Source organism: Podarcis melisellensis (assembly GCF_964234715.1).
Source record: "Podarcis melisellensis genome assembly, chromosome: 12".
NCBI classification, from domain to species: domain Eukaryota; kingdom Metazoa; phylum Chordata; class Lepidosauria; order Squamata; family Lacertidae; genus Podarcis; species Podarcis melisellensis.
The window spans coordinates 23,754,158-23,781,896 of NC_138544.1; the positions used below are offsets into that span (position 1 = coordinate 23,754,158).

The 27,739-nt window shown below is 44.4% G+C and overlaps 1 protein-coding gene across 6 annotated transcripts in view; it reads right to left on the reverse strand.

The window, feature by feature from the left end:
• Positions 1-27,739, reverse strand: part of CREB5 (cAMP responsive element binding protein 5) — a 262,546-nt gene that overhangs the window by 68,894 nt on the left and 165,913 nt on the right. For 5 of the 6 annotated variants that reach the window (XM_081883354.1, XM_081883355.1, XM_081883352.1 and 2 more), the window contains exon 7: positions 83-209. In XM_081883354.1, the coding sequence (XP_081739480.1) occupies positions 83-209 (127 nt within the window). Of the gene's footprint in view, positions 1-82; positions 210-26,211; positions 26,384-27,739 lie in introns of those variants that run through there. The other variant, XM_081883357.1, reaches the window with a different exon arrangement.

A 27,739-nucleotide genomic window follows, 5' to 3' on the forward strand; every position in this document is an offset into this window, starting at 1 on the left:
CTTTGAATCACCATACCACCAAATAATACACACACACACACAGAGAGAGAGAGAGAGAGAGAGAGATAGCTGCCATACTTACGGGCATCAAAACAGCAGAGGAACCAGGCATTGTAGGATTTGGAAGAGTCCCAGGCATAGAGGCAGGCATTGGCTGTCGTTGCCGGTTGTGTAGTTGCAGTAATGACGATAATGAGCCTGGGACAGGCCTAGAAAAAAAGGGGAGAGAGAGAAAAAGGAACTGAGACATATTAAGGAAAAAATGATCACACTCAATTTCAAAATGAATGTCAAAACTCAAAACCCATCTGGTATTTGAACTTTAAGTTCAGTGAAATTTTCTCATTTCAGAGTTGGAAAGGATGGCAGAAAGTTTTGGGGGAAGACTTAATGCATAATCAGTTTGATTTTTTTTAACTGTATCAAAGTCTCTGAAAAATGTCCCGCAAAAGTATAATTTTGAGACGGAAGCTGCAATCCCACATTTACTTACGTGGGTGTAAATCCTATCAAACTCTTCTGAGTAGGCATGTATAGGATTGTGCACTTATTTCCTTATATTACACATATAGGATTGTGCACTTATCTCCTTCTTTTATGGTGATTTTTCTTGAACCTCCAGTACTGTGCTCTGAATTCAGCATTGTTTTTGATTGAATATGAGCAGTGAATAATATTTTTATATTTATTTGCATGAGGAACATGACTCTTCTAAACCTAAATTTCAGCTCTTAAATCCCCTCAACTGAACTTGGGATCCAGACTGGCCAATATGGAGAGTGAGAGCTCCACAAAATATCCAAGACCCAAGTCGTTCAGAGTATGTATGATTCGACAGCACCAACAATTTCAGTACAATGATATTGAACTTGAGTATTTTGCAGTTGTTACTTAAGCATATCCTCCAACATCCTTCAGATGAAAATAGGGGAATTCTATCATACATCGGTGTTCTCCCCTCCACCCCCCACTGCTGATGGAATTTAGGAAAAGGGCGGGGTTGGCTGAGCTGCCCCAGTGGCTGTCACCAAGAGGAGTATGTGACAATACTGTACTGGCAAATGTCTTGGTTATATGTGGGAGCCTTAGAATGATACAGTGGAACCTTGGTTCTTGAACTTAATCTGTTCCGGTAGTCCGGTACTCCCAAAATGGTTCGAAAACCAAGGTGCGGTTTCCGATTGGCTGCAGGAGCATTCTGCACTCAATTGGAAGCTGCAAAATCCATATTGGATGTTCAGCTTCCGAAAAACGTTTGCAGACTGGAACACTCATTTCCGGGTTTGCGGCGTTTGGGAGCCAATTTGTTTGGGAGCCAAGCCGTTCGATTACCAAAGTACCACTGTATATGGCAAAACTGTGATGCTTCCATCAGCCTGCTTTGGGTGTCAGAGGAGGTACCCAGGCTGGATGTTTACAAAATGGCACTTCTGCGCCCGCAATGTAGTCTCTGTGATTGAGGGCTAGGAATGCCAGAGGGCCCTTGTGTAGCTGTGTGAACTGGCCCCCACTTAAACTGCTCCTGACAGCACCATCACCGTAGTTGGGTGTATTGAGTGGTACCGGTTGGGAGAGCTGAGGAGCGCAGCGGCAGCAACTGGTGCCCTGCCCCCTCCTCCTTGTGGGTCCTGCTGTGTCACCATGAGGGGCTGGGCGGCCTCCCCCCCAGCCCCACTCCCTTCCCCCTCCCTTTGCCCACTTGCAGAATCCGGGACTCTGCATGACGTAGTGAGAAGCCGTGACGACTTCAGGGTTTTCATGACGGCCCCAGCATTTTCGGACCAGTTGGAGGCTACGCTGAAGGCTTTATTGATCCTCAACTTTTTCCAGATTAGTTCTACTGAAAAATATGGACAATTAAATAGTTTGTTTCCCTCTCCACACCCTGAGCCACACCACCAGCTGATATTTAAACATTTCTTGGCTTAAAGGCCAGCTTGAAATGCTGAGCTCCGGAGTAGCTGCTGGCTGAAAGAAAAAACCCAAAACCAAATTCTGCTTTGTATGCCCAGGCCTTTCTTTGCATGCACATCAAGGGGTTCACGGTGCTATGGCTTTAAACTGCAGTAAACTCTACCTCTGAACAAGGCATTTTCAGAGTGCCTTGAGCCTTAAAAAATAAAATAAAAACCAAATCTAACATTTGTGACTCAATGAAACTATATTTTTGTGTAAGGGAGAGCTGATTCTCAAGGTGACTGACATAAAACAAGCAGCCCCCAGATAACTTTCTGGAGCCCCACAGCCAGTCCTTTCTGCACTGCTTACAGACCCTTTATAGAGCTCTCTACCTTCATAATAAACTTAGGTGTTAGGCCATTTGACAGAAACTTGTTTTGGCTTGACTTCTGCCGTTTGCACAGGTAATCCTCAAGAGCCCATATGGTTGGAATTTTACTTACATGTTCCAGAGCCAAAATGTTTTCTGAAATTGATTTAATGAGCCTGGGAATAGGGGTCTTGGGTAGAAAGGAAATTATTTGTGTATATTAAAAAAATAGCAAATAAGCTACTTTGCTGTCCTCACTCTCACCCTCGGCTCTGCTTAGTTTTGCAAGTCTGCATCTGCTTTGCAGTTGGGAAAATTACTGTTTTCGTTGGGGATCCCCCCTCCCCCTTGTAGCACCTTGGAACCTTCCAGGTTTTTCCTGGATGGAGGAAAAAAAACAAAACACCACACACTTTTGAATTTCAGGCCGCAATTTTGTCTGTGCTTGCTAACAAAAGTATTAAATAATTGTGCACGCACAGTCTAAATTGGCAGGGATAAGCATGGGGATACATGGGTCCCCCCTATGCCTTTATGATGACAGGTCCAATGAAACAGTGCACCTGACACCCAAGAAATTTCGTTTCTGGAATCCAGAAGTAAATAGCCTGGAAGGAAGAGGCAAAGTTCAGAAGAGAAGCCTTGTTAGCTGGTATAAGTGAAACCTCAAAGATCACCTCCATTACATTTGCAAAGCATCAACAGTGTTCTGGGTACTGTGCAGATCACACTGAGGATATAGACCATCTAGACTGGCCACAAAGCTTGAAGTCTATTGCCATGGTGCCGTCCTGTGAAAAGGTTGCTACTGCAACCTAAAATAATGCCAGGCAGTCAGCATCTGAATTATTTGCATATGTAAAAAAGGTTTATTAACATTTTTCTTCTAAGCCCTTGAATGAATAAATAATAGTTCATGTGATCCTCCTTTACCCTTACTTTCCCTTTTTGCTTCCCCCATCCAAGCCACTATTTTCCCAATGAAAATGGCACCCGTTGCTCTTTTAAACACTAATGTTGCAATTGATACATTATCATCATGTCATTCGTAGTCTCTCTCTCTCTCTCTCTCTCTCTCTCTCTCTCTCTCTCTGTGTGTGTGTGTGTGTGTGAAAAGAGTTACATCTTCCTTCTTTCCCAGTCCTAGAATACAAATATGTTATTGCCTAATTTTAAGCCCGGACCCATCTGGTATATATGACATTTTGGAGTGAAATCACTTTCTTGATTCACAGTTGAATTTTAGTATAAAGGCGCATAAGCTTTCCTTGAAACCTGATTTTTAACTGCACAAATATTTTCAATAATTGTCAAAGTGATTATGTATATCAGTATTAACTTTGCAAACAAAGCAGAAGTTTTCCTCTTTAAAATGAGAAGGCAAATTACAGTAGACTCATGAAAACAAAGACCCAACAGTCTCTCCAGTGCAGGCTTGTTACCATGAGCTAATAATTCCAGACTTTAAGCAAGCAGAGTCTCCTTTTCTTAATAATTGTATGCCTCTGGGCAAAGCATTTCTACTAAAAACTATTGAGGCATGGAACAAGGCAAGGTGTGTGAGCTAATGTGGGATTGTTGAACCACTAAACCAACTCTTGTGGCACCCAGCCTGCTCTGCACTGACAGATTATTTCTCCACATACACTTGTAAAAACACACTGCTTAAGGTTAAAAACCTGCTTAAGCTTTTCTTTTCAATTAAAATGTCAAAGATGACAGGACGTGCAATCGCTGTCCCCCAGCAGTATGATGGATGCGAAGGTGAGAGTTACAGCTCCTCCTCCTTTAGAGACAGTTGCCTGATGATGGAGAAGTGGTCCTGTATGGTCCTCCCCTCCCGGTACCCATAACAAAGAGTTACTGTGCCAGGCCTATCTTCCATAACATTTGATAGGACATTTGATAGGTCAAATAACCACAAACTGGGACTTCTGTTAGGCCAGGGATGGGGAAATCTGTGGCCCTCCTGATATTGGTGGACTCCAGTTTCCATTAGCCCCAGCCATCATGGCCAATGGCCAGGTATGATGGCAGCTGCAGTTCAACAACATCTGGAGGACTTCAGGTCCCTCATCCTTGCAGCAGGCACACATGTCTCCTGTGCTTCCAACTGGGTACTCAAGTGGAAGCATGAGAAGCATCTTTGGCAAGGACCTAGAACATCACCAAATGAACAGTAGGAATCCAGGTGAGCTGGTTGCACAGTGTTCGCTGCTCCCGCAAGGCTCCAATCGAGCCACTTGGGAGCAAGCATCATGAAGCACATTGCACACGTGTGTTGAGAAGATTAAGTGACAGCCGCTGGAGACTGGTTCACTGCGTCCAATGGGGCATTGCCAGCCCCCATTTGCCTGTTTACCCACTTGTAACTAGTCCAGGGGATCACACAACCTGTCAGCTCCCTCTCCCCATCCTCCATCTCAGTGTCATCCTTGCAGAACTCAGCAGGAAAGACGATGGAGACGGACAAAAACAGAATTACCGTACTTTTCCATGTATTAGACGCTCCCATGTATAAGACGCCCCCTCTTTTTGGGGACTCCAAATTGAGAAAATGGGGGGAAATTACCCAGAGTTGTTGAGCTTTTAAGGGGGTGGGAGTTGCTGAAAATTGTTCACCTGTGGGACCAACACAGTCGATCACATGCACATCGATGAAGTGACCACTCATCTGCATGCTCGCCAACAGCAAACGCCAATCGCCCACCCAATTGCCACAGCAGCCAATGGTCTGCAGTACTTGCTGCAACAATCAATCATCCGCCAAAACACCGCTGACCATCTCCGGCTTGCAGCAGCCACCAGTCACCCGTCCAACCTCACCGCTACCCATGTATAAGATGACCCCTATTTTTAAGCTTCCAGAAAATAACCTAGGTATCAATAGGGCTTGGGGGAACCTCAAAATCCTGTTTAGAAAAAATGCTAATGGGGAACCACCACCACCCCAAAGCCCAATGAGGTTTGAGCATGTTAATTGGAAAGCCAACTGGCTGTTGATGGGAAGGGATAGTGGAATATCAGGAAGAAGGGGTTTTCCAATAGCCTGGCCTGGCTGCTGCAATGTTTTGTGGCAAACAATTAGGATAACCATGCCATAGCAGTTGGTAATTGTCCCTGTATTCTTCCATTCCCACCCCCAGAAAGAAATCACCACTATATGCAGCAAAGGGCACTTGTGGGATAACAGATCTGTGACCAGCACAATGGATCGCACCTGACAAATGCTAAATGCCCATCTGGGAGCTCAGAAGCGATGACTGCTGGTAGGTTGAGGGGAAATAAATACCTGACTTGTACGTTTAACATTTTAATAGAAAGGTTCATCATTTATGAATGGGAACCAATTTGGCAGCAAAAAGGCTACCTTAAAGCCCTGCATACAAATGCATTTACTCACACTTCGTAGGTCTCTGCATGTACATTTCTTCTCTAAACATGCCCCCCATTCCCTCTCTCTCCCCCCCGCCACACCACATACATACTCTCTCGCTTGTATACAAAACCCTTCCAATGTGAAGCTTTAACAAAGTGATTCTATTTGTGCAGCAAAGCATATAAAAGTCTGCGTTCCTTCCCAGTCACAATTTGGGCTTGCTCCATTCCCTTTCAAGTGCTGCATTGAACATGAACTTGCAGCTGATTCTGAGGGTTGGAGTCCATTTGTTTTCACATCAATGAAATTAATTTCCATTGGAAACTGCATCTAAGGCATTTAATCAAAATGGGCCTTAAAATAATTCTGAAAAGCTCATCTGTCTCCAATCTATATAGTGTTTTAAAAATTGGACATGTGCCCTGCAGTAATATTGCACTTTACAAAGCTTAATGCTCTGCACTTCTGAGTATCGGTTACATCAAGGCTCTGGTAAATTAAAGCAGACTCATATTCTTATTTACATTGATTTATAAATATATAGACAAAACTGAAGTAACTATGCCCCCGGGTTGAACAAAGTGGAATTTGAACATTCTTGTTTGGGGGTTCAGAGGTATTTTAACATTTCAGACAGAGTTCACTGTAGCTAAAATGTGTGTAAGGAAGCATTGCTCTTTAACTGAAAAACATTTTCAGGACAGTGCGGTTCTGAAGTGAAGAGCTGAGCAAGGAAGGAGGTACAGTGGTACCTCGGGTTAAGAACTTAATTTGTTCTGGAGGTCTGTTCTTAACCTGAAACTGTTCTTAACCTGAGGTACCACTTTAGCTAATGGGGTCTCCTGCTGCCACCACGCAATATCTGTTCTCATCCTGAGGTAAAGTTCTTAACCCGAGGTACTATTTCTGGGTTAGCGGAGTCTGTAACCTGAAGCGTCTGTAACCTGAAGCGCCTGTAACCTGAAGCGTCTGTAACCCGAGGTACTACTGTATTTAATACTGTCCCCACCAGCCATTTTTCTGCTAAAATTCACGGTCAAGCTGCTCCTGCCCCCATGGGAAAGGTTTACAACTGTAACCCTGAGGAAGAAAATGCAGCTGGGGAAACAGTGCTTTGGAGTCGACAAGCAGCCAGTGAGGAAAGGGTTAAGTCAGGGGTCAGCAAACCTTTTCAGCAGGGGGCCGGTCCATAGTCCCTCAGACCTTGTGGAGGGCCGGACTATTTTTTTTGGGGGGGATGAATGAATTCCTATGCCCCACAAATAACCCAGAGATGCATTTAAAATAAAAGCATACATTCTACTCATGTAAAAACAAGCTGATTCCCGGACTGTCCGCAGTCTGGATTTAGAAGGTGATTGGGCCAGATCCGGCCCCCAGGCCTTAGTTTGCCTACCCATGGGTTAAGCACTCCACCCACCCACCTCCACTCAAACTGATGTCCTCCCGAAGCTGCTTTTCACTTGAAGAAGAAGCCAGTCATCTTAAAAATAATGGGTTAGAATCCAACTTAACAACGTAAGATGAGAGTTCCAATGAAGGAAGAATGGCTTTTGAAAATGATACGGAATATGCGGAATGCGCAAGATTAACAGCAAAGATTAGAGGCCAAAATGATGAAAAAAATCCTCCGGGACCTTTTATTGAGTATTTAAAGAATGATTATAGCAAAGATGAAAACGCGAGAAGCATTTGAAATGTGAGCGTCGGTGCTAATTATTAAGATAAATAGGTTAAAATGGATGTATTGAATAGTGTATGCGAAATATATGCAGCATCCTAGGGTAGATATTGAAACCATGGAAGGGCAGGACGGGAAGCCAATGGACAAAGTAATTTACGGTCTTTTTGTGTGTTTTTTGTGTGTGGAAAATAAATAAATAAGATCCCCCCCCCAAAAAAAGAACATAAGATGTGTCTGCTGGATCTGGCCCATCGAGTCCAGCATCCTGTTCTCACAGTGGCTGACCAGGTGCCTGCAGAAAGCCTACAAGCTGGACATGCGCAGAACAGCCAACCTGAGACTCCCAGCAACTTTTGAGTACAGTGGTACCTCGGATTACAGACGCTTCAGGTTACAGACTCCGCTAACCCAGAAATCGTACCTCGGGTTAAGAACTTTGCTTCAGGATGAGAACAGAAATCGCACGGCGGCAGCGGGAGGCCCCATTAGCTAAAGTGGTACCTCAGGTTAAGAACAGTTTCAGGTTAAGAAAGGACCTCCAGAACGAATTAAGTTCTTAACCTGAGGTACCAATGTACACACATTGAAATCAGTAGGACTTAACTACTCTAAGCATGGGTCAACTACTCTTAAGCATGATTAAATCTGGATCCAACTCATTTTGGGGGGGGGGGGAGCTGAAAGGGCTTCTAGTTTGTGTGTAACATGTACTTTCCCCCCTCATGAACAAGATAACTTGGCACACTTCAGTGCTTTGGCAGTTGTAAAAAGCCCGCAGGTCAGCCTTCGTCCAGCCTGGTGTCCTTCAGATGTTGTGAACTATAGCTCTCATCTGCCTCAGGCTGCATGAGGTCAATATGCTTGTGTCACTAAGAATTCGTTCTGCTTTCTGCAACAAGTGTCCAGAACAGGTGGTTAAAATCAGAATCTGACTCTCCTCCCTCTCCCCCCCCCCCTCTCTCTCTCTCTCTCTCTCTCTCTCTCTCTCTCTCTCTCACTACAGTGTTCTGTGTTTCCCTGAATGCTTTTCTATGCTCTAACCGGCCAGGTGGCATCCAAACTATGCTTGACTGCAATGTAAGTGCATTACTCCACACAAATTCCATTAAGCAAATATAAAGCTGAAAAAACAGAGGCCGAACTGTAATCTAGACTTCAGAATCACAGTTTTAAAAATATCCTTGTTGACCTTTGGGTTCCCAGGGGGGAAAATTCCAAATGATTAGCGGGCTCCTTGTGCAGCTCTATTGGAAACAATGTAGGCATGTGAGACGCTTGAGGGATGCCTGTGGTTCGAGTAGGAAACTCTAAATTTGCTGCTGAGCCCCAGGGAGCAAAAAAAGATCTGGGAAAAGCCTTGCAGGAGAATGTGGTCTCGGAGTGCAACAGAGCACCAGCAACAGAATTGTAAAGCAAATGCTAAATAAGTGGAAAATTGGAAACAGCAAAATTAGGCCGGTTCCCAACAATAGCTGTGAATCCAAGGGACCCCTGACCGTTAGGTCCAGTCGCGGATGACCATGGGGTTGTGGCGCTCATCTTGCTCTATAGGCCGAGGGAGCCGGCGTTTCTCCACAGACAGCTTCCGGGTCATGTGGCCAGCATGACGAATCAGAGCAGCACATGGAAACGCCGTTTACCTTCCCGTCAGAGCGGTAACTATTGATCTACTTGCACTTTCAAGTGCTTTCGAACTGCTAGGTGGGCAGGAGCAGGGACCGAACAACAGGAGCTCACCCCCGTCGCGGGGATTCAAACCGCCAACCTTCTGATCGGCAAGCCCTAGGCTCAGTGTTTTAGACCACAGCGCCACCCACGTCCTTGTGAATCCAGTTACAGCTCCGCAACTCTCATCTCACCTTCACAAGCTGTATCAACTCTCCACAGTCAGTACAGTCCCTATGGTGGCTCAACAAGCAAAGCAAAGTGTAATAGTAACAGTCTCTACATATGGGGGACTGGGTGAGAAGCACAGAAGCGCAGCTCTCCATGCGTAATGAAAGAGAAGGTTGAAATGTATTTAAAGCAACTCTGATTTCATGGATAATATTATGAGCTCATTCACACATAACACCAAACCCAATGGTGGTGGTAGTCATGATGATGATGATCATAATACTCCACTCTTCTACTTTCACATCAAAAGTGAACAATAAATGCCTAAAGCAAAAATCAAAACAAAAAAAAAGACAACAACAAAAACCCCAAACAAATCCAGAATGGTAATGTTAAAAATAATTAAAATAGGCACCAGTTTTCAAAAATTGCACATTAAATGTCCACTAGGTCCATGAGCCCACTTCAGAAAAGGTCCCTAGACCACCATGTGAATGAGCACTCCCAGTCAATATTTACCACCTCCTACTCCTAGGGCTCAGCGCCTAGGGCTTGCCGATCACATGGTCGGCGGTTCGAATCCCCGCGGTGGGGTGAGCTCCTGTCTTTCAGTCCCAGCTCCTGCCCACCTAGCAGTTCGAAAGCACACCTAAGTGCAAGTAGATAAATAGGTACCGCTTCATAGCGGGAAGGTAAACGGTGTTTCCGTGTGCTGCGCTGGTGCCGGCTCGCCAGAGCAGCTTCGTCACGCTGGCCACGTGACCCGGAAGTGTCTCCGGACAGCGCTGGCCCCCGGCCCCTTAAGTGAGATGGGCGCACAACCCTAGAGTCGGACACGACTGGCCCGTACGGGCAGGGGTACCTTTACCTTTACTCCTTTTACAGGTAAATCAAGTGTTGTTGTTCTGTTCAAATCGTCAGCTGATGGTTCCATCCAATTTTCAGAACAAGCAGAACCCACAGACAGATAGTTTGGACGAAACAGAAAACTATGGTTTGCCGCAAACCAGGATGTGGTCAGCGAATCATCATGTGTGAGGGAACGAAGGAGTCCAAGCTTTAACCATGGTTTGATGTTATGCCATGTAACCAGTTTGCTACATTTGTGTAGCAATTCATGGTTTGGCAATAGGTTTAAACCTCCCCTATCTACGCAATGTGAATGGTGGTGTTCTGATATAATGGAGCCATCGAAAATGTGGTTCTCCGTGTTAGGGTGAAACGCATGGTTTAAAGCATGCATTAACAAACTGAGAATGAGTTTTATTTCACTGAAATGAAGTAGGGGCATAATGTAGCAATGTGTAGAAACTCTCAGGAGAAATCTGTCACCATTTTCCCAGATCCAAGCAGTGGGAAAGATTTAGGCCCCAACCTAAATTCATTTAGTTCCATGTTTACTCCATTTGCTCAATGCTTTGTTCTTTTTCGTTTTCTTGAACGTATGTCCCAGATGTGGTTATGTAAGTGTATTTGTTTGAAGTCAAACTGTGTCTTGGGATTTTACTGTTCAAGATGTCAAAATGGGTTTGAAGAAAACGTCACAAGAACACATATGTAGTGGGAATATAGAAAGAGACTTGGGGAGGAATAACCAGCAGGAAGATCACCTTTGGAGGGACCAATTTAAATGAATGGGAGCCATGCGAGAGCACTAATGTTCACTGGGGTGGGGGGAGCTTGTTACTAGAATTTCCTGTATGATTGTGCTATTGGTGTGTAAAGTTTTTCAAGAAAATACAGCTTAAGGAAAAAGAAAGAAAGAAAGAATAGGAAGTATTTTGGAATCTATATATAATGGTCTAGTAGTAGTAGTATAGTAGTGGTAGTAGTAGTAGTAGTAGTAATAATAATAATAATAATAATAATAATAATAATAATAATAATAATAATGTTTATTATTTACACCCTGCCCATCTGTCTAGCTTGCCCCAGCCACTCTGGGCAGCTTCCAGCACTTATAATAACAATGTAACATTAAAAACTTCCCAATACATGGCTGCCTTTAGATGTCTTCTAACTCCTTAACATCTGGAGGGAGGGCGTTCCACAGGGAGCATGCCACTATCAAAAATAGCCCTCTGCCTGGTTCCCTGGAACCGACAGAAGGCCAAATGACATATAGTCCACTACTATATGTCATGGTTTTTATATCATTGCTCAATGTACTGAGCTATCAAATTGCACATCAATGAACCTGGTCTATGTTGGTCATCATTGCTAACACTTGCTTAGCTTTGTATTGTTGGCTTCCATTTTTAAATGGACAGAACTCCATTTTGGGAGCCAGCAAAGCTGGCCTGTCTTGTTACATACATTAGTGCTTTCTCTGCTAGTGTGGACTACAAATCTCAGCGCTTCCACTTTCCATCCTGCCTAATCAATAGGAGTGTTGGAAGCTGCCTTTTCAGACCACTGGTCCATCTGGGTCAGTATTGTCCACACTTACCAACAGTGACTCTCTAAGATTTCATAGAAGGGACATTCCTAGCTGTAGTGGACAGTGGGGTGGGGTGGCGGTGCTAACCTCCTGAGTGAGCAGCTGAGTCAGTTCTGCTTACCTTGAATCTGCTTACCTAGCTATTGGAGGATCAAGTAAGGACTGCCAGTGCACCACACCATGCCCTGAATTTAGAGGGACTTTGGAAAGACAGGTAGGGGCTTGCCTAGCTTTTTCTGGATTTGAATCTTCAGCTACTACTTCTCCTCTAAAATGCTGTTGAGCTATGTGCCATTGGTGTTTGGATATTTAAATTTTATAGGATAAACTAAGGAGCCTCCAAATGTCTTGGGGAAGAAGAGGAACTTATGAAGCCCGGTTTGGAGTGATTACTATGCATTTGTGCTTTTGATATTTTTCTTCTTTTGGATTATTTAGCAAGCAAATTTAAGGGCACAAAGCTTGGAAGTTTGTCCCCTGCAAGTACCCCACATTTCCCATATATACCAAGAATAAATTTATACTACTGTGCTTGGATGTGTGCAGTTATAACTAGGAGCATAAAAGAAAAATGTGAGAAAATACTTTATACTAGACAGAAGTATCTAGCAGCTGTTTGTTCTTTAGCTTGTGGCTGAAAATTTAATCAGCGAAAATAACTCAGCTCCTGGTCTTATTCCTACTGTAGTCTTATCCCTTTCTTTGGATAAATGTGGTGTCTGGGGTTTGGAGTTAAGTGTCATTCTGTATCATTTCTGACATCTCCTTGAGCTTCTCTTCATAAGAGTCTGATTTTAATTTGTGGTAGAGTTATGACTACAAATAAACATGTATCTCAGCTATTCATGAGAAAGTGCTAATGCATATAAAATATGAAGTCAACTCTTCTTCTGAACCATCAACACCATGCACACAAAGCATGCACAAATCAGGGATCTGTTCTCAGTGAGTCTCACTTGTTTCCCACTGAAAAATAGGCTTCATTGCTCAACATATAAAATAAGATCCACCCTTAGTATCTAGGGGTAAATCTGCACTGTCCCAGAGTGGACCAGGTGTGATCCTTTTCAAGGGTGGGTTAACCAAAAAATTAAGAACTCAGTGGCATATGAACCACATCAAGACTGCACAATTTCCAGCTTTTCTGTGAAACATCTGCCTCTTCTTTCCTGCTTGTCTCACCATCATTTCTCCAGGATTATTTCCCTCTCACCTTTTGGAGCGACTGGCAACTTGGTCCAAAGTGGTATTTCCTGCCACATATGTCTTAAGGAAATGTTGAAATAGGAATAGAGATAAAAGAACAGGTGTATAAGAGTTGCAAAAGGCACCAGAATTGCAGAGCCACAAATGGAACTAGTTAGATGAACAAGAAAGTAATACTACACAAAATTAGTATACATAGTGTCCAGAGGGTAGAAATGGCTCCAATTTTGTTTCCCTTACTTTGGAACATGTACATTAGAGTCCAACCTTATAGCTCTACAGTTAATGGAAGTGTCTTCTTCTTAGTGAGGTTCTCCATGCTTGCTATGGCAGTCAAAGGCTAATAATACAAGCTAATACAGTGGCACCTCGGGTTACATACGCTTCAGGTTACATACGCTTCAGGTTACATACTCCGCTAACCCAGAAATAGTGCTTTAGGTTAAGAACTTTGCTTCAGGATGAGAACAGAAATCAGGCTCTGGTGGCGCGGCGGCAGCAGGAGGCCCCATTTAGCTAAAGTGGTGCTTTAGGTTAAGAACAGTTTCAGGTTAAGAACGGACCTCCGGAACGAATTAAGTACTTAACCTGAGGTACCACTGTAATACAGTTTCCCCCCTAGCAAATGCAAGTTTCTGGATGCAGAGTACTAACTATAACGGGTTTCTGGTTGAGACTATTTTCAATTTGTTTTCTCCCATCAGAACTTGCAACATTCCTTTCCCCATTTGCCTCATTTTACTCAGAAAGAATGCTATTAACGGGTATAGGTACAAAGACGGTGTTTTCTGTGGAGTTTTTTTCCTTTTCTGCGGAAAACTCCACAGAAATCAACTTCTTCATACCTATACTCATTTCCAGCTGAAAGCAACAACATTCACAGTCCTTCCTGTATTCTTCAAGCAGTTAAAAAAATAAAGTGTTTCAATTTCAAATTGACATGATCTTGTTCATTATAAGCTTGGCATTATGTACAAAAGTTCAGGACACCAATTTTCTAGTCATCGTGATAAGGAGATAAAAAGGTAAAGGGACCCTTGACCATTAGGTCCAGTCGTGGCCGGCTCTGGGGTTGTGGCGCTCATCTCGCTTTATTGGCCGAGGGAGCCGGTGTACAGCTTCCGGGTCATGTGGCCAGCATGACTAAGCCGCTTCTGGCGAACCAGAGCAGCACATGGAAACGCCGTTTACCTTCCCACCGGAGCGGTGCCTATTTATCTACTTGCACTTGGACGTGCTTAAGAACTGCTAGGTGGGCAGGAGTAGGGACCAAGCAATGGGAGCTCACTCCATCACGGGGATTCGAACCGCCAACCTTCTGATCGGCAAGTCCTAGGCTCTGTGGTTTAACCCACAGCGCCACCCACGTCCCATGATAAGGAGATAGGTTTGTATTAAAAGTCAGAAATGCCAGTTTCTGGTATTCTCCCTCTCCATTGCAGCCCCTTTCCCAAATTTGCTCTGGGGAATCCTGACCCCCATAACACCTTTTTAGGTGTGCATGGGGAACTGCAGCGGTTGGGGGTGAGGAAGTCCCACTGCGTGAGAAGAAGTCCGTTCCAGTGGTGATGATCACTTTTGGATGTCACCCACAGATTTTTCAGAATTCAATGCAAACACTCTGTTCAGTCATCCACCAGCTACTGTGACTAAATGAAACCTTGTCTGAAAAGTTGGCAAAAAATGGGGGAAAGCAACTCATACGGACAACAAGAGGCTAAGTAGAAGTAAGGGATTATAATTGATACTGATAGATCTTAATTGCTGACCCAAATTACTGGCAAAAGTAGTGCCTTTTTAATGTCCCAATTATTTACTGAATAATTTCACGTAAGGAAAACAGAAGATCTGTCCAACTTTAATTAATGAACTACAGTTGTTTCAAGTTGAGGTAAGCCTAGTTAATATTGTTGACTTCCATGAATCATTGCCGGTTGTGAGGTGAAGATTTGACACATTATTAGGAGAAAGAATACAAAATGGAACACTTCTATAAAAGAGTTCAAAGCCCGCAGCCAGGAAAAGATAGAAAGGCTTCTCTCAACTATTTCCCCCCCCCCAAGAAAAGACAAACAAACTGCAACACACACACACACACACTTATCTGTTTCCCTGTGGACCATTTCTCCTGCTATCCAAATCAAACTACTGTTACACTGAAACAACATGAGGCATTTAAACCGTTTTATTGTACTTGGAACAGTTTTACAGTACTTATATTGCAATTGTATTGCCTTTATTTGGTTTTATAATTCTACATTCTAAAGTCCTATGCGTCATGGGACTTTATGGGGAAAGGCAAGTACGAAATCTTATAGACATTCAAACATTCAAACAAACAAACAAACAAGCTGACCAGAAGTTGCTTGTGAGCAAAACAAGTAAAAATAAAAGGTAACATTGGCCAGTGCATCCTCACTAGACCAGCATATCCAATCTTTTATAATATATACTATTCAAGTGTAAGAACAGTTTACTAGCAACTGACCCCATGCCCTGTACCATGTGAAAAAGATACCATACCCTGTGAAAAAGGTAGTGTGTTGAAATTTGGATATCAATACTTTTGATTTCCACCCTGAAATGTCTCATAACTCAGGCTTCTAAATTCTCAATCTCTTAAACAAGACTCCTTCAGCATTGGGACTAGTCTTATCTTCCTCTCCTTACTCGTCACTGAGGCGTTATTAAAATATTTGGTCCTTCTTCTTCACAAGACTTAGCAAGTAATAAATAATGTCTGGGACAGGGAATTAAAGAAAATAAAAACTTGAATCAAATTTTATTATCTATTTATTTATTGGATTTATATACCACTCTTGCATCACATTCTCTCAGGATGGTTCATAGGATACAGTGTGTGTGTGTGTGTGTGTGTGTCCCCTCAAAACATCTACACAAGTAATATAGGTAGATTAGTCACAGATTTATGCTATCCTACTCGTTTGAGTGCAGGAAGCTCCTGCAACCAATCGAAAGCCGTGCCTCGGTTGTCGAACGTTTCGGATTACGTTGGACAACCAAGGTTTGTCTGTAATAAAGATGAATCAGGTTAAGAACATAGTTGGCAGGAGGTGGGGCAACATACAGTCACCCAGTGCTACCCTCTAGAATGGGCAGGTGGGAACAAAATGGCTGAAGAACAATGCCTCCAACTTTGAGGGACAATTCAGGAGGACACCATAGCATAGTCAGTTGTATCGAAAACTGCTGACAGATCACATAAGAGGGGCACACTTACATTACACACCTAAGCAAAACTGAAGCCCAGTGTTTCCTTCCTGGAGAAGAAAAGTTGCTTTTGTGGGAAGCTGACTGGAAAAGGAAAACCAGTGTCTGCTGCTTGTATCACAATTCCAAGGACACATTTGAAACTCAAAGAGGGGAAAGTCACTTGGGGAGGAGGTAATCTGAAGAGGGAAAACAGCAGGTAGGGAAGCCTTGAAGTCTCCTCATTAACCACCTATCTGCTATCCCAATGGCTCCCTCTAAAAGTGGCTTTTCCTTTTCAAAAAGGACTTTCAGGCTAATACATAATTTGCATGCAACAGGTAGTTTAGCACTAAGCTGAGCTAGGCCTTGCCTGGAAAAATAATGCCCCCCTTTACTTAGGAATATAGTAACATTAATTATGTGCTTGTATTTAGCTGCTCAGTCCAGGGGTATAATGAAATAAAATAGGGTCTTCTAATAAAAAAATAATTCAACTAGGTAAACCTAAATCAGTTATTCACCATATTTTAGCCTTTAAAGAGAGATGTCAGTGTTACGAGAGTTGGTGAAGGCAGTGATATGCAAAGATGGTAAACTGGGAAACTGTTGGCAAAATATTTGGCTTGCTCTTGGCCCGTGGCCCGTATTTCCTTTGTAAATGAATCCCACATCTTTATTAACTTAAGCATTTCTTTTTTCTTTTTCTAATTTGAAACGTATTTCAAACCTTTTGTTTAACGAAGTCCTTGGAACATGATACGGCCCCCAGATCGAGAAAAATAGGAAAGTCAATTAAAATTCTGACATTAGCCACAATCACGTAAACACATGCTTCAGCTAATCCACTATTTTATTTTTTTAATTACATGCCTCAAGATGGAGAGGAGGAGCCACCAAGGGGCATTACCATATCACTGTCAGGAAAACACAAGTTCTGAACATTTTCACAGCAAGAATTCCTACAATTTGACAAATGCAAATACAGTTGCAGATCCCATAGTTTTTACTAACCTGCATAGAAACCTTAGAATCGTAGAACCACAGAATTTTAGAGGTGGAAGGGGCCTTGGAGTCCAGGGGTCGGCAAGGCTTACTGGGCATGGGCCGGATCACTCCCGCGGAGATGCTCTGTGGGCTGGACCAGCGCAGCATGATGCCGGAAATTGTGTCTGCACGTGTCTGCAGCGCAGGAAATCACTTCTGCGCATGCCCAGCCGCCGAAAATCGCACCTGCACAGAAGCGATTTCTGGAGGGGTGGAAGAGAGTCTCCATGCCGCGCTGCACTGGTTTAGCGCAGCATGCGGGGACTCGCCGAGTGGGCGGCTCGGTTTTGGGGCGGCTCATGGGCCAGTTAAGCGACCCTCATGGGCTGCTTCCAGCTCATGGGCCTTAGGTTGCCGACCTCTGATCTAGTCCAACCCCCTGCATTGCAGGAATCTTCTGCTCAACATGGGGCTTGAACGTATGATGCTGAGATTTAGAGTCCCATGCTCTACTGACTTAGCCATCCCAGGTATTCTAGCCGTACATATTTTAGGTAAAGGTAAAGGGACCCCTGACCACTAGGTCCAGTCGTGTCCGACTCTGGGGTTGCGGCGCTCATCTCGCTTTATTGGCCGAGGGAGCTGGCGTTTGTCCAGAGACAGCTTCCGGGTCATGTGGCCAGCATGACAAAGCCGCTTCTGGCGAACCAGAGCAGCGCACGGAAACACCGTTTACCTTCCCGCCAGAGCGGTACCTATTTATCTACTTGCACTTGACGTCATAGGCACCGACTCCATGGGGCCTGAGGGGGCCCGAGCCCCCTCAAAAATTCGTTTGGGGGGGGCTCTGCCCCCCCAATAATTTAAGAAAATTATTATCGTATTTTTCCCTCAAAAAGAGGAAGCGGCTGCTTTCCTGCATTCTGCCTCAGGGTCTTACTGCCCACCCTCCTCTGTTTCCTTGCTGTGTTTGCTCAAACGGAACAAAGAGCAGGGAAAGCCCCTCCCCTCCAGGCAAGCAGGCAGGAGGGAGAGGGAGAGAGAGAGAGAGAGAGAGAGAGAGAGCGCGTGCGAGCTGGCTGGCTTGGGTGGGTAGGTGAGGGAAAACTTTTGCCTTCCTTTCCTCCTTGCCGTTATACCCCTCCCCTGCATTCTTAGCCAGCTGCTTCTCTGCACAACCTTCTCGTGCTCCTTGTCCGTTCTGTGTTTTTCCTTCCCTCCCCACTTAAAATGTGGTTTAAAAGCATGGATCCACATGGATCCTCAGGATCTTTGCATTGGGTCACCCCAAATTCACCAACAGATCACATAGCATGTCCATGGCTACAGCCTGCCCCCAAAAAATCACGCACCCACTGTTGCCTGGGGCTGCAGTGGTGCAAAAATGTGGTTAAAAAGCATGGATCCACATGGATCCTCAGGATCTTTGCATTGGGTCACCCCAAATTCACCATCAGAGCACATAGCATGTCCATGGCTACAGCCTGCCCCCCCAAAATCACACACCCACTGTTGCCTGGGGCTGCAATGGTGCAAAAACGTGGTTACAAAACATGGATCCACAGGGATCCTCAGGATCTTTGCATTGGGTCACCCCAAATTCACCATCAGAGCACATAGCATGTCCATGGCTACAGCCTGCCCCCCAAAAATCACACACCCACTGTTGCCTGGGGCTGCAATGGTGCAAAAACATGGTTACAAAACATGGATCCACAGGGATTCTCAGGATTTTTGCATTGGGTCACCCCAAATTCACCATCAGATCACATGTCTGTGGCCACAGCATGAAGCACAAAAATGATACATCATTAATATTCACCGCCCACGGCGGCAGCCAATCGGCTGCCGCAAAGGGTAGCCCCTCACAGGTTCACTTAAGGTCGGGGCAGCCCGGGGCTCGCCCCTTTCGTTCCCCCAGCAGCAGCGGTTTGGAGGTCTTGGGCCCCCCCAATATTTTTTATAAGTCGGTATGGCCCCCCCAATATTTTTTATAAGTCGGCGCCCCTGCTTGACGTGCTTTCGAACTACTAGGTGGGCAGGAGCAGGGACCGAGCAACGGGAGCTTACCCCGTCACGGGGATTCAAACCACCAACCTTCTGAATGGCAAGTCCTAGGCTCAGTGGTTTAACCCACAGCACCACACGCTTCCTGGCAGAAAAGACCCACTGGCTTTCTTCCAAAACGCAATAATTAAGCCATTTATTTTTCTCACCCAAAATATCTTTTTTTTGGTATATGCCATTTGAGTACTTGGATGTCAGCTGTAGGCCTCACTGGGTGTCTGTTGTGGCCTGTACCCTTAAAGGAAGCCCAGCGCCATTCTGCACACAGACTACTATTCCTGCTCCTCTTTCTGTTTGCTGTCTCCACCTCTGTTCACCTGTTGCCTCCAGTCATGAAAGCAGGGCTTTTTCCCCCCAAGCAGAACTCTCAGGTGGGCGCCATTGCCATTATAACAGAACAAGGGAGGCGTTCATGGTGAGTTCCAGGACCTCTTCTTTTTCTAGAAAAAACAACACTGCAAGAAAGCAATGGCAAGGGTGGGGAGATACAACAGGATCTTCCACCTGCTTTCCACTTTCCCTTCTGAGTGGTTGTATGGATTGGGCACTGGGGAAAATGAGTAGGCAGTGGTGCCTTCGAGAGAAGAAGAGGTCTATGGTGGCAAATTGCCCAAGCTCCCAATAACCTTTGAACCCAGAACTGATGATTTATTTATGTTCATCGTGGATTTTGCCTACAAGAACATCTTTTATGAACAGGCTAAAGTCTGTAAATATGGCTATTTTGCATACCTTAATTTTGATCCCTTGGAAAATGTTGGTCAATATCAATACGCAGACCTGAAAAGTTTTCTTAGGGTTGCCATATTGTGAAGAGCAAAAAAGAGGACACATTTGCCGACTTCTACTTTTAACTATGGGTCGCTATGACGAATTTTCCCCTTGAAAAAGAGGACGTGTCCTGGGAAAAGAGGACATATGGCAATCCTAAAACAAAGACAGCACAACCAAGACAGAACACTTAAAGTCCCTACCCGCATTAAATGAATGGAAATTTTAGACTGACGTGTGGCTTTTCAACGAAATCTTTGACAACAGAGATAAGAGGGTGCTTCCACATAAGGAAGCTAAAACCATTCCTGTTTGTATATTCAGATACTTCCTGCTTCAATTCTGCATTTGTAACTTTCATTGCTCAGAAAACTGGTATCGGGACATGTCCTTCGTTTCTAAAGGAGCTACAACACTCTCAACCTTCCTCAAAGAGCTGGAATTAATATGTAATTCATAGATGTATTCTAAGTGGTTACTGTACATGTAAATATTAACAAGCGATCAATAATCTAAGTTGGGAGCTATAGCAAATTTAATAGTTTAACTTTGTGCTGTTTGAGAAAGGACTTCCTTTCGTCTATCTTCAGTCTCCTGCCAGGCTGTCTCACTTGCAGGACTCCTGGGTCTAATAGTATGAGAGAAGAACAAAAACTTCTCTGTCAACTTTAGTCCACATCATGTAGATGTTTATTATCTCCAGACTTAATTGCCTTTTTTCAAAAAAAGAGAGAAAGAACAAAAACAAAAACAAAAAGCCCCAAACATTGTAACCTTTCTTTATGGGAAAGAAGTTTCGGGTCCCTGGTCAATTTGGTTGTCTCATCTGCACCTTTTCCAGCTCTGAAAATATACTTATTGAGATGCAGAGGCCAGAAATGTACTCCATGGTAGATGTTAAGGGATGGCAGACAATTGAACAACTCTTTCATTGAAAAACAGAGCATGTTTGGGATATATTGTTGCTACGAATTTCGAAAAAATGTACTGGATCCCTTGTAGAAGGAGAAAAAAATATATTTCATCCTATTATGTTACGCTGGTGTCAGGGGTTGAGGGGAAAGATCCCATTCAGTACCTAATAGCGTGCACATGCTGCAGAGAAAGGGAGTAGAAATAACTTTTCTGTTGCTTTCCTATACAGCGGCACCTCAGGTTAAGTACTTAATTCATTCCGGAGGTCCGTACTTAACCTGAAACTGTTCTTAACCTGAAGCACCACTTTAGCTAATGGGGTCTCCTGCTGCCGCCGCGCCGCCAGAGCACGATTTCTGTTCTCATCCTGAAGCAAAGTTCTTAACCTGAAGCACTATTTCTGGATTAGCAGAGTCTGTAACCTGAAGCGTATGTAACCTGAAGCGTATGTAACCCGAGGTACCACTGTAATACTAGAACTTGGGTTCACCAAATGAAATGTACTGGAAACAAGGTCAGGACAAAAACCAATGCACTTCATCACATGCTGTGTGGTCCATTTATGAATTCACTGCCAATTGATCCAAGTGAGAGTGCTATTGCTTTCATGACCTCCTTTCAGGCTTCCCATAAACACTCTAGCTCAGTGGTAGAGCTCCCGCTTTCCATACAGAAGATCCAATCCTCAGCATCTCAAGATAAAATGGTGAATGTCCCCTGGCCGGATGCCCGGAGAGCTGCTGCCAGCCATTTTGGAAATACTGAGCTAGATATGGACCAAAGCAGTTTCCTCTTTTCCTAGCTGAGTGGTCCATGTTTGAAAACAACACCAGATAAACCTTTGGGCCTGACCTAACAAGGTGAATGCTTATGTTCATAATGTGCTCATGGTGGCCACAGGATTATGTGACTCTAAATGGGAATTAGACAAATGTATGGAGGCTATACCCCTTCATGGATCACTGCCTTGCTTGATTAACTCAGAGAATCTATGAGCTATGCCGTGTAGGGTCACCCAAGATGGACAGGTCATAGTGGAGAATTTTGACCAAATGTGATCTACCTGGAGCAGGAACCGGCAAGCCACTCCAGTATCCCTGCCAAGAAAACTCCATGGACCAAGATGGTTGGACAGTGTCCTCGAAGCTACCAGCATGAGTTTGACCAAACTGCGGGAGGCAGTGGAAGACAGGAGTGCCTGGCGTGCTCTGGTCCATGGGGTCACAAAGAGTTGGATATGACTAAACGACTAAACAACAACATGGAGGCTATATGGTGGCTAAATAGAACATCAATTTTCAAAGGCAACTAATACTGTTTTTGGGAGCAATAAGAGGAGAGGGAGGATTACTGTTTTCATGCCCTCCTTGAGGGCTTTCTAGAACAGGGGTCAGCAACCTTTTTCAGCCTGGGCCAGCCCACCATCCCTCAAACCATGTGGTGGGCCAAGCTTTTTTTGGGGGGGGGGGATGAACGAATTCCTATGCCCCACAAATAACCCAGAGGTGCATTTTACATAAAAGGGCACATTCTACTCATGTAAAAACACGCTGATTCCCAGACTGTCTGTGGGCCAGAATGAGAAAGTGATTGGGCCGCACCTGGCCCCCGGGCCTTAGGTTGCCTACCCCTGTTCTAGAAGAATCTGGCCAGCCAGTGGGGAGGGGTGGGTGGGGAGTAGGCTGGAGTACAGTGACCTTCAGTCTGACCTATCATGAATCTTATATTCAATTACACATCTTAAATAACGAGTCAGAAAAGAGGAAACACAAGTTGCATGTTACAGACACCATGGGCTGACATTTAAATTTTGTGGTGACTGGAGGGGAAGCACCTATAGTCAGGAAAACAATAAATTTCCCCTTAATCCGTTGGACTGAATAAAATAACTTCACATAAACTTTGGAACAGCCAAGAAAATTTAAGGCAAGAAAGGAAAATCTTTGGTGTTGTCCTTTCCTTTCCTTTTTTTGCTGTCTGGTTGTTTAGACTTTAGAGCGTAGAAATGGGCAACCAGGACAGTTCTCTCCACCCACCGAATCTTTAGAATTCTTGCCAAGATAAAGAATGGTTTCTCCTGCCCACCTTCCTTCCAAGACAATAAAATGCAGTCAGTAAATGTCTTGTAGGAAATCGAAAAAGTAACATTACATGAAGGAGCAACTGGAGGGTAAAAAAATAAAAATAACATGGGGCATCTCTGTGATTCCCTGATAACTGGTCAGAAATTGTTGAGCAGATTCATAGTTAGATGGATTTATATTTTCCATCACAAGTGAATTTTTTTATAGTTTCTGTAATTTATACATTCCTATTTTTAAAAGTAGAGTCTAATAAACAAATCCTATAGATTAAAGATAATTTAATAAATAAACCCTATAGAGTCAAAATAATTTAATAAAGAAATACTATAGAGTTGATCTTTTTTCAGCGTAGTAAGCACTGCTTATGGAAATATTGGATGCTCATAGATCTCTACTAGATCTTTACTTGGAAGCTGTTGAAAAGGCAGGTGTCCTCTACGGATTGTGAATGGAAAACCATATTCTGTGCCATTTTTAGCTACTTTCCTCATTCACAAGAGCAGTCGGCCGTGCAGCTGGCAAGCTAGGCACTTGTGGGTCTCAGTCACCACAACTTTCAAATTCTGTACGGTACTTTGGAGAAGCAGAGTTTGCAGAAATGGCCATGCCTGAAACCCCCACCCACCAAATGGTAGCAACCAACTCCCATGAGCAAAGAAAACCCCCAAGATAACATGTGAACAAGCCCAAAGATTTGTTCTGTGCAACACTTTTTTAAGGATCCCAAACTTTTCCCACTTCTGATGGGCAGTGTGCAGTGGGACGTATTTACATAAATATAAAGGAATATCTTTTATAAACATGTTTCTTGCACAAGATCCTTGGGCACAACATATCTTGGGTGCTGCTCTGTACTTGCGGCAAATTAAACATTGCCATGTGGATGAATCAGTTACAACTGTTGTTTATGGAGAATCTTTGCACTGTGCAGGAGATGAGTCTAGTTCAGCCCCACCAGTGAAGACTGATATAGGTACAGTGGTACCTCGGGTTAAGTACTTAATTCGTTCCGGAGGTCTGTTCTTAACCTGAAACCGTTCTTAACCTGAAGCACCACTTTAGTTAATGGGGCCTCCTGCTGCTGCCGCGCCGCCGGAGCACGATTTCTGTTCTCATCCTGAAGCAAAGTTCTTAACCTGAAGCACTATTTCTGGGTTAGCGGAGTCTGTAACCTGAAGCTTATGTAACCTGTGGTACTACTGTACTATACAACCATGGTTGTACTATATAACCATGGTTCATCCATCAGAAGCATTCCAGGGGCTTTCACTCTTCCTTCTGTGTGGCTATTCCTCCATAACTTTCTGTATGTAGGCTAACAAACAAAGGTTACTGTCAGGTGCACCAACTCCCAGGAGCTGAGCCCATTTGGACATATTTTTTGGGACAGCCCCCCCAATCTTCAAAGGGGTTGGGGTGGCCAAGTGCAGAGCCAAGCACAGTGCAACTTCAGTGGCTGGCTCCTTCTCTTCCTCCTGCCATGGAGGGGAAGGAGCGGGGAAGCAGCCCCCAGCCACCGGCCGTTGAAGCCGAACTGCCACCATTTTCAGCTCCACTCCTGGCTCCCCCAAAAGTCCTGATGACACACATGCAACATCAGCCGTCCAGTCACCCTCAAATGTTGACACCTCTGATTACTGTTACCTCTCTGCCACTGTCAGCACTAACCTTTAGCTAGCCATAACGGCATTTTGCAAATCCACTTTAAACTATGCTGTGAAATGGGATTTGGCAAACTCCAAAATGAGGTCTGAAACAGCAAAGGAAGGAATGGCCACATGAGAGGGGAGGAGAGAGGAATGCTTGTTTGTTATCACATTTTTATTTTTTTCAACGGTAAATAACTTTAGCATAAGGTGTAAGGCACTTCCACATAAATGGGTTTCCTGAATGTCAAATATGCTGATTCAGAGCACCTGACGCCAGGAAGCCAAGTCTGGTTGTCACTGAGCTGACTGCCACTAGGTCATACTACAGAACACCTTTACCTTTTCCATTTAACCCTCTTCCACTGTATTTTCTTTTAGAAAGCCAAAGGGGGCAGGGGGGAGGGAATAAACCTGGTGTTTCAAATTCTGGCAAAGTACAGATTACACTATGGAAATAAAATATGAAATGGGCCACGCATCTATGTAAAGACTCCCAATATTTGCAATTCATTTATAGGCTTTGATTTAGCATGCTTTATAGTTTAAAATTCCAACCCCCCTGTCCCAACCCTCCCAGGAATTAGCTACATGTGGCAAGTATTTTGCTTTCTTCTTAACAGGTATGTTTGCAGGGAGGGAGGGTATAAATCTCAGGGACTTTTTGCAACAGAGAGCACGAGCGTGAACGCCCAGGAGCCACAATCCTGAAATCGCTTGGGTTGTAAGTTCCCCCACCGACATAAATAAGTGGTTGCATGGCTTGCAGAACTGCGTTGGCAAAGCATTAGCTTGAAGCCCTGAGTGGCACCTTTGGGACACGACGCACAAATCACAACCCTAAATGATTTATATCCTAGAGAGCGTATCTTTACCAGCAAAACCTTTTATGCGCTCTATTAGACAGCAGTTAACTGATCTCAAATTGACCAGTCTCATTTCAAAAGCAGTCCCGTCCCCATAGCCCTTCCTTGAAACCCAGTTTCAAAACTGTGTGTGTGTGTGTATTCTAGCAGAAAATAATTCGCAGCTGTGATAATATCAGGTTGGGATTTTTTTTTTAAAGAAAGGAAAAGGAAAACACTATACTATAGTTTTACATTGAATAATAAAAGATAAAAAAGGGCAGTCTGTGAATAATTAGGGGTTGCTGTCTGAAGCCAGTTGCAGTCACTGCAACTGATAATAAACTTAAACCCCCTCGAGAGCAGGTAAACGCTTTGCAACCCTGACCCCCTACATCTCACATTACTTAACTACCCTGCAGCTCCAACATTACATCACCTTCCCAATGATTGGTCCCTGCAGTTTAACTCTCTCCCTGTCTCCTCCGATTAGGAACGAGAGAGCAACGCCAGGGAAGGAGGGAGGGGAGGAAGGAGCAGCCTCGGAAGAAACTTCGCTCGAAAGTTTGCTGCGCTCCCTCGCTTGGGCCGGTGCAGGATCGGGGGATCTGCTCCGCAACTCTTGATGGAGAAGGAGGAGGATGTTTGTAAGCAGAAAGCAAACTGCACCGAAGTGCAGAGAAGGACAAGGGATCGGGTGGGGAGGACGAGAGAGAGATATATATGCTCCCAGAGGAAATGAATCAAGAGGCAAAAAAATAAAAGCAAGAGAAAGGTGGTCGTCTGACTGGTGGTAGTAAGAGGAGGAGGAATGGTAGTAGTAAGTCGTGCGAGAGCAGAGCGCGATCAGAAAAGGAAAATTAAAAACAAACCTCATGGACATCACTGGGTCTGAATTCCCTGCTGAGGTGCAGAACATGAGAGCCCTGGAATGAGTGTATCGAGAACCTGAGCCAAAGCTTAACTAGCCCGAGTGAGTCATATCCTTCCCATTTGATTCCAGTCCAAATGGTGATGTAATGCTCTGGCCCTCTCTCTCTCTCTCTCTCTTCTACGCCTGCCTCTCTCCCTCCTCCTCCTCCCTTTCTCCTTTTTAGCTCGGTGCTAGTGAAGTCACCATTTAAATCTGGCAGAGCTGAAGCTGAAAAACTTCAATGTAACCAAAACAGCCCCAGGCGAAGTTCCAGACGCACAGAGACTTGGTGGTGCAATTGCCATTGGAAACGGGTAAACACTGGGAGAAACAGTGCCGCCTCGCAAGGGCCCGAGCAGCTGCCTGGGCGAGATCACAGTCAGACCCCGGGAACGGGGCTGTCGGAAATTTAATGGTTTTGTATGTGTGTGTGTTTCTTTCTTCCCCCTCAGAAGATGCTACACACACACACACGCATTCCCGCACATTTTAAGACCCCAAGGAAGAAGAAGAAGAAAGGGAGGACTTGCAAATGGGAGGAAAGCAGCTATGGAAAGAGGAGGTGAAACAAGCAGGAACAGGAGAGAGAAACTATTCGAAATATGCTTAGGCTTATAGGGAAATGAACGCAGACATATCTGTCAAGAAGTCTTAAATCGAAGAGTCGGCCTTGTTCCTGAAGGCCAGCCCAGGGCCCAGTTCATAGGGAATGAATGGTGCTGCCTTGGTAGTAGCAGCCCAGGAGAAGCTCTGTCCCAAGGAGCCAGACAATTCTTTAAAAACGTTTTCATAGCTGGCATTCTATTGTTATTAATCCCCACACTTGCTCCCCCCCCCCCCGCAATCTCTGGTGTGTGTGTGTTTTTTTAGCAGTTTTCTCCGCTTCCATCAGGTTCGCACTACCAGCATGTGAGGAGGCTTGCCAACATGACACCTGTCTCCATTTCCTGCCTCTTAGGTTTTTTTTTTTTTAAAGAAAAACCACTTCATCTCTCGTGACCACCGTTTTATTTCACTTTTTCAAAACCATCGCGTGTCCTCGACGCACACCACTTTGGCAGTGAACCTCTTGCACCGATTCAGTGGTTCCCTCGAGGGAAGCAGATACTACCGCGCTAGCACAAAAAGAAAGTAAAAGGGTTTTTATTGTAGTTGTTGTTAAAACAGTTGCTATGTCTGGTAACAACAGTGTCAGCTGGTGGAAGAATCAAGAGATTTGTGATCTCCTGGGAATTTGAATCCAGGCCGCCATTAACATTGGGTTCTGCAGCAGACCTGACTGTGCATGGTTGATTACACAAAGTCTAATAATCATAGAATCGTAGGGACCCTGAGGCTCATCCAGTCCAACCCCTGCAATACAGGCCTATGCAGCTGTCCCATGCATGGATCGAACCCGCAACCTTGGCGTTATCAGCGCCACACTCTAGCCAACTAATGTCTAATAAAAGGCTGGAGGGCTTGGCTAGAGAATACCAGCTATCTAT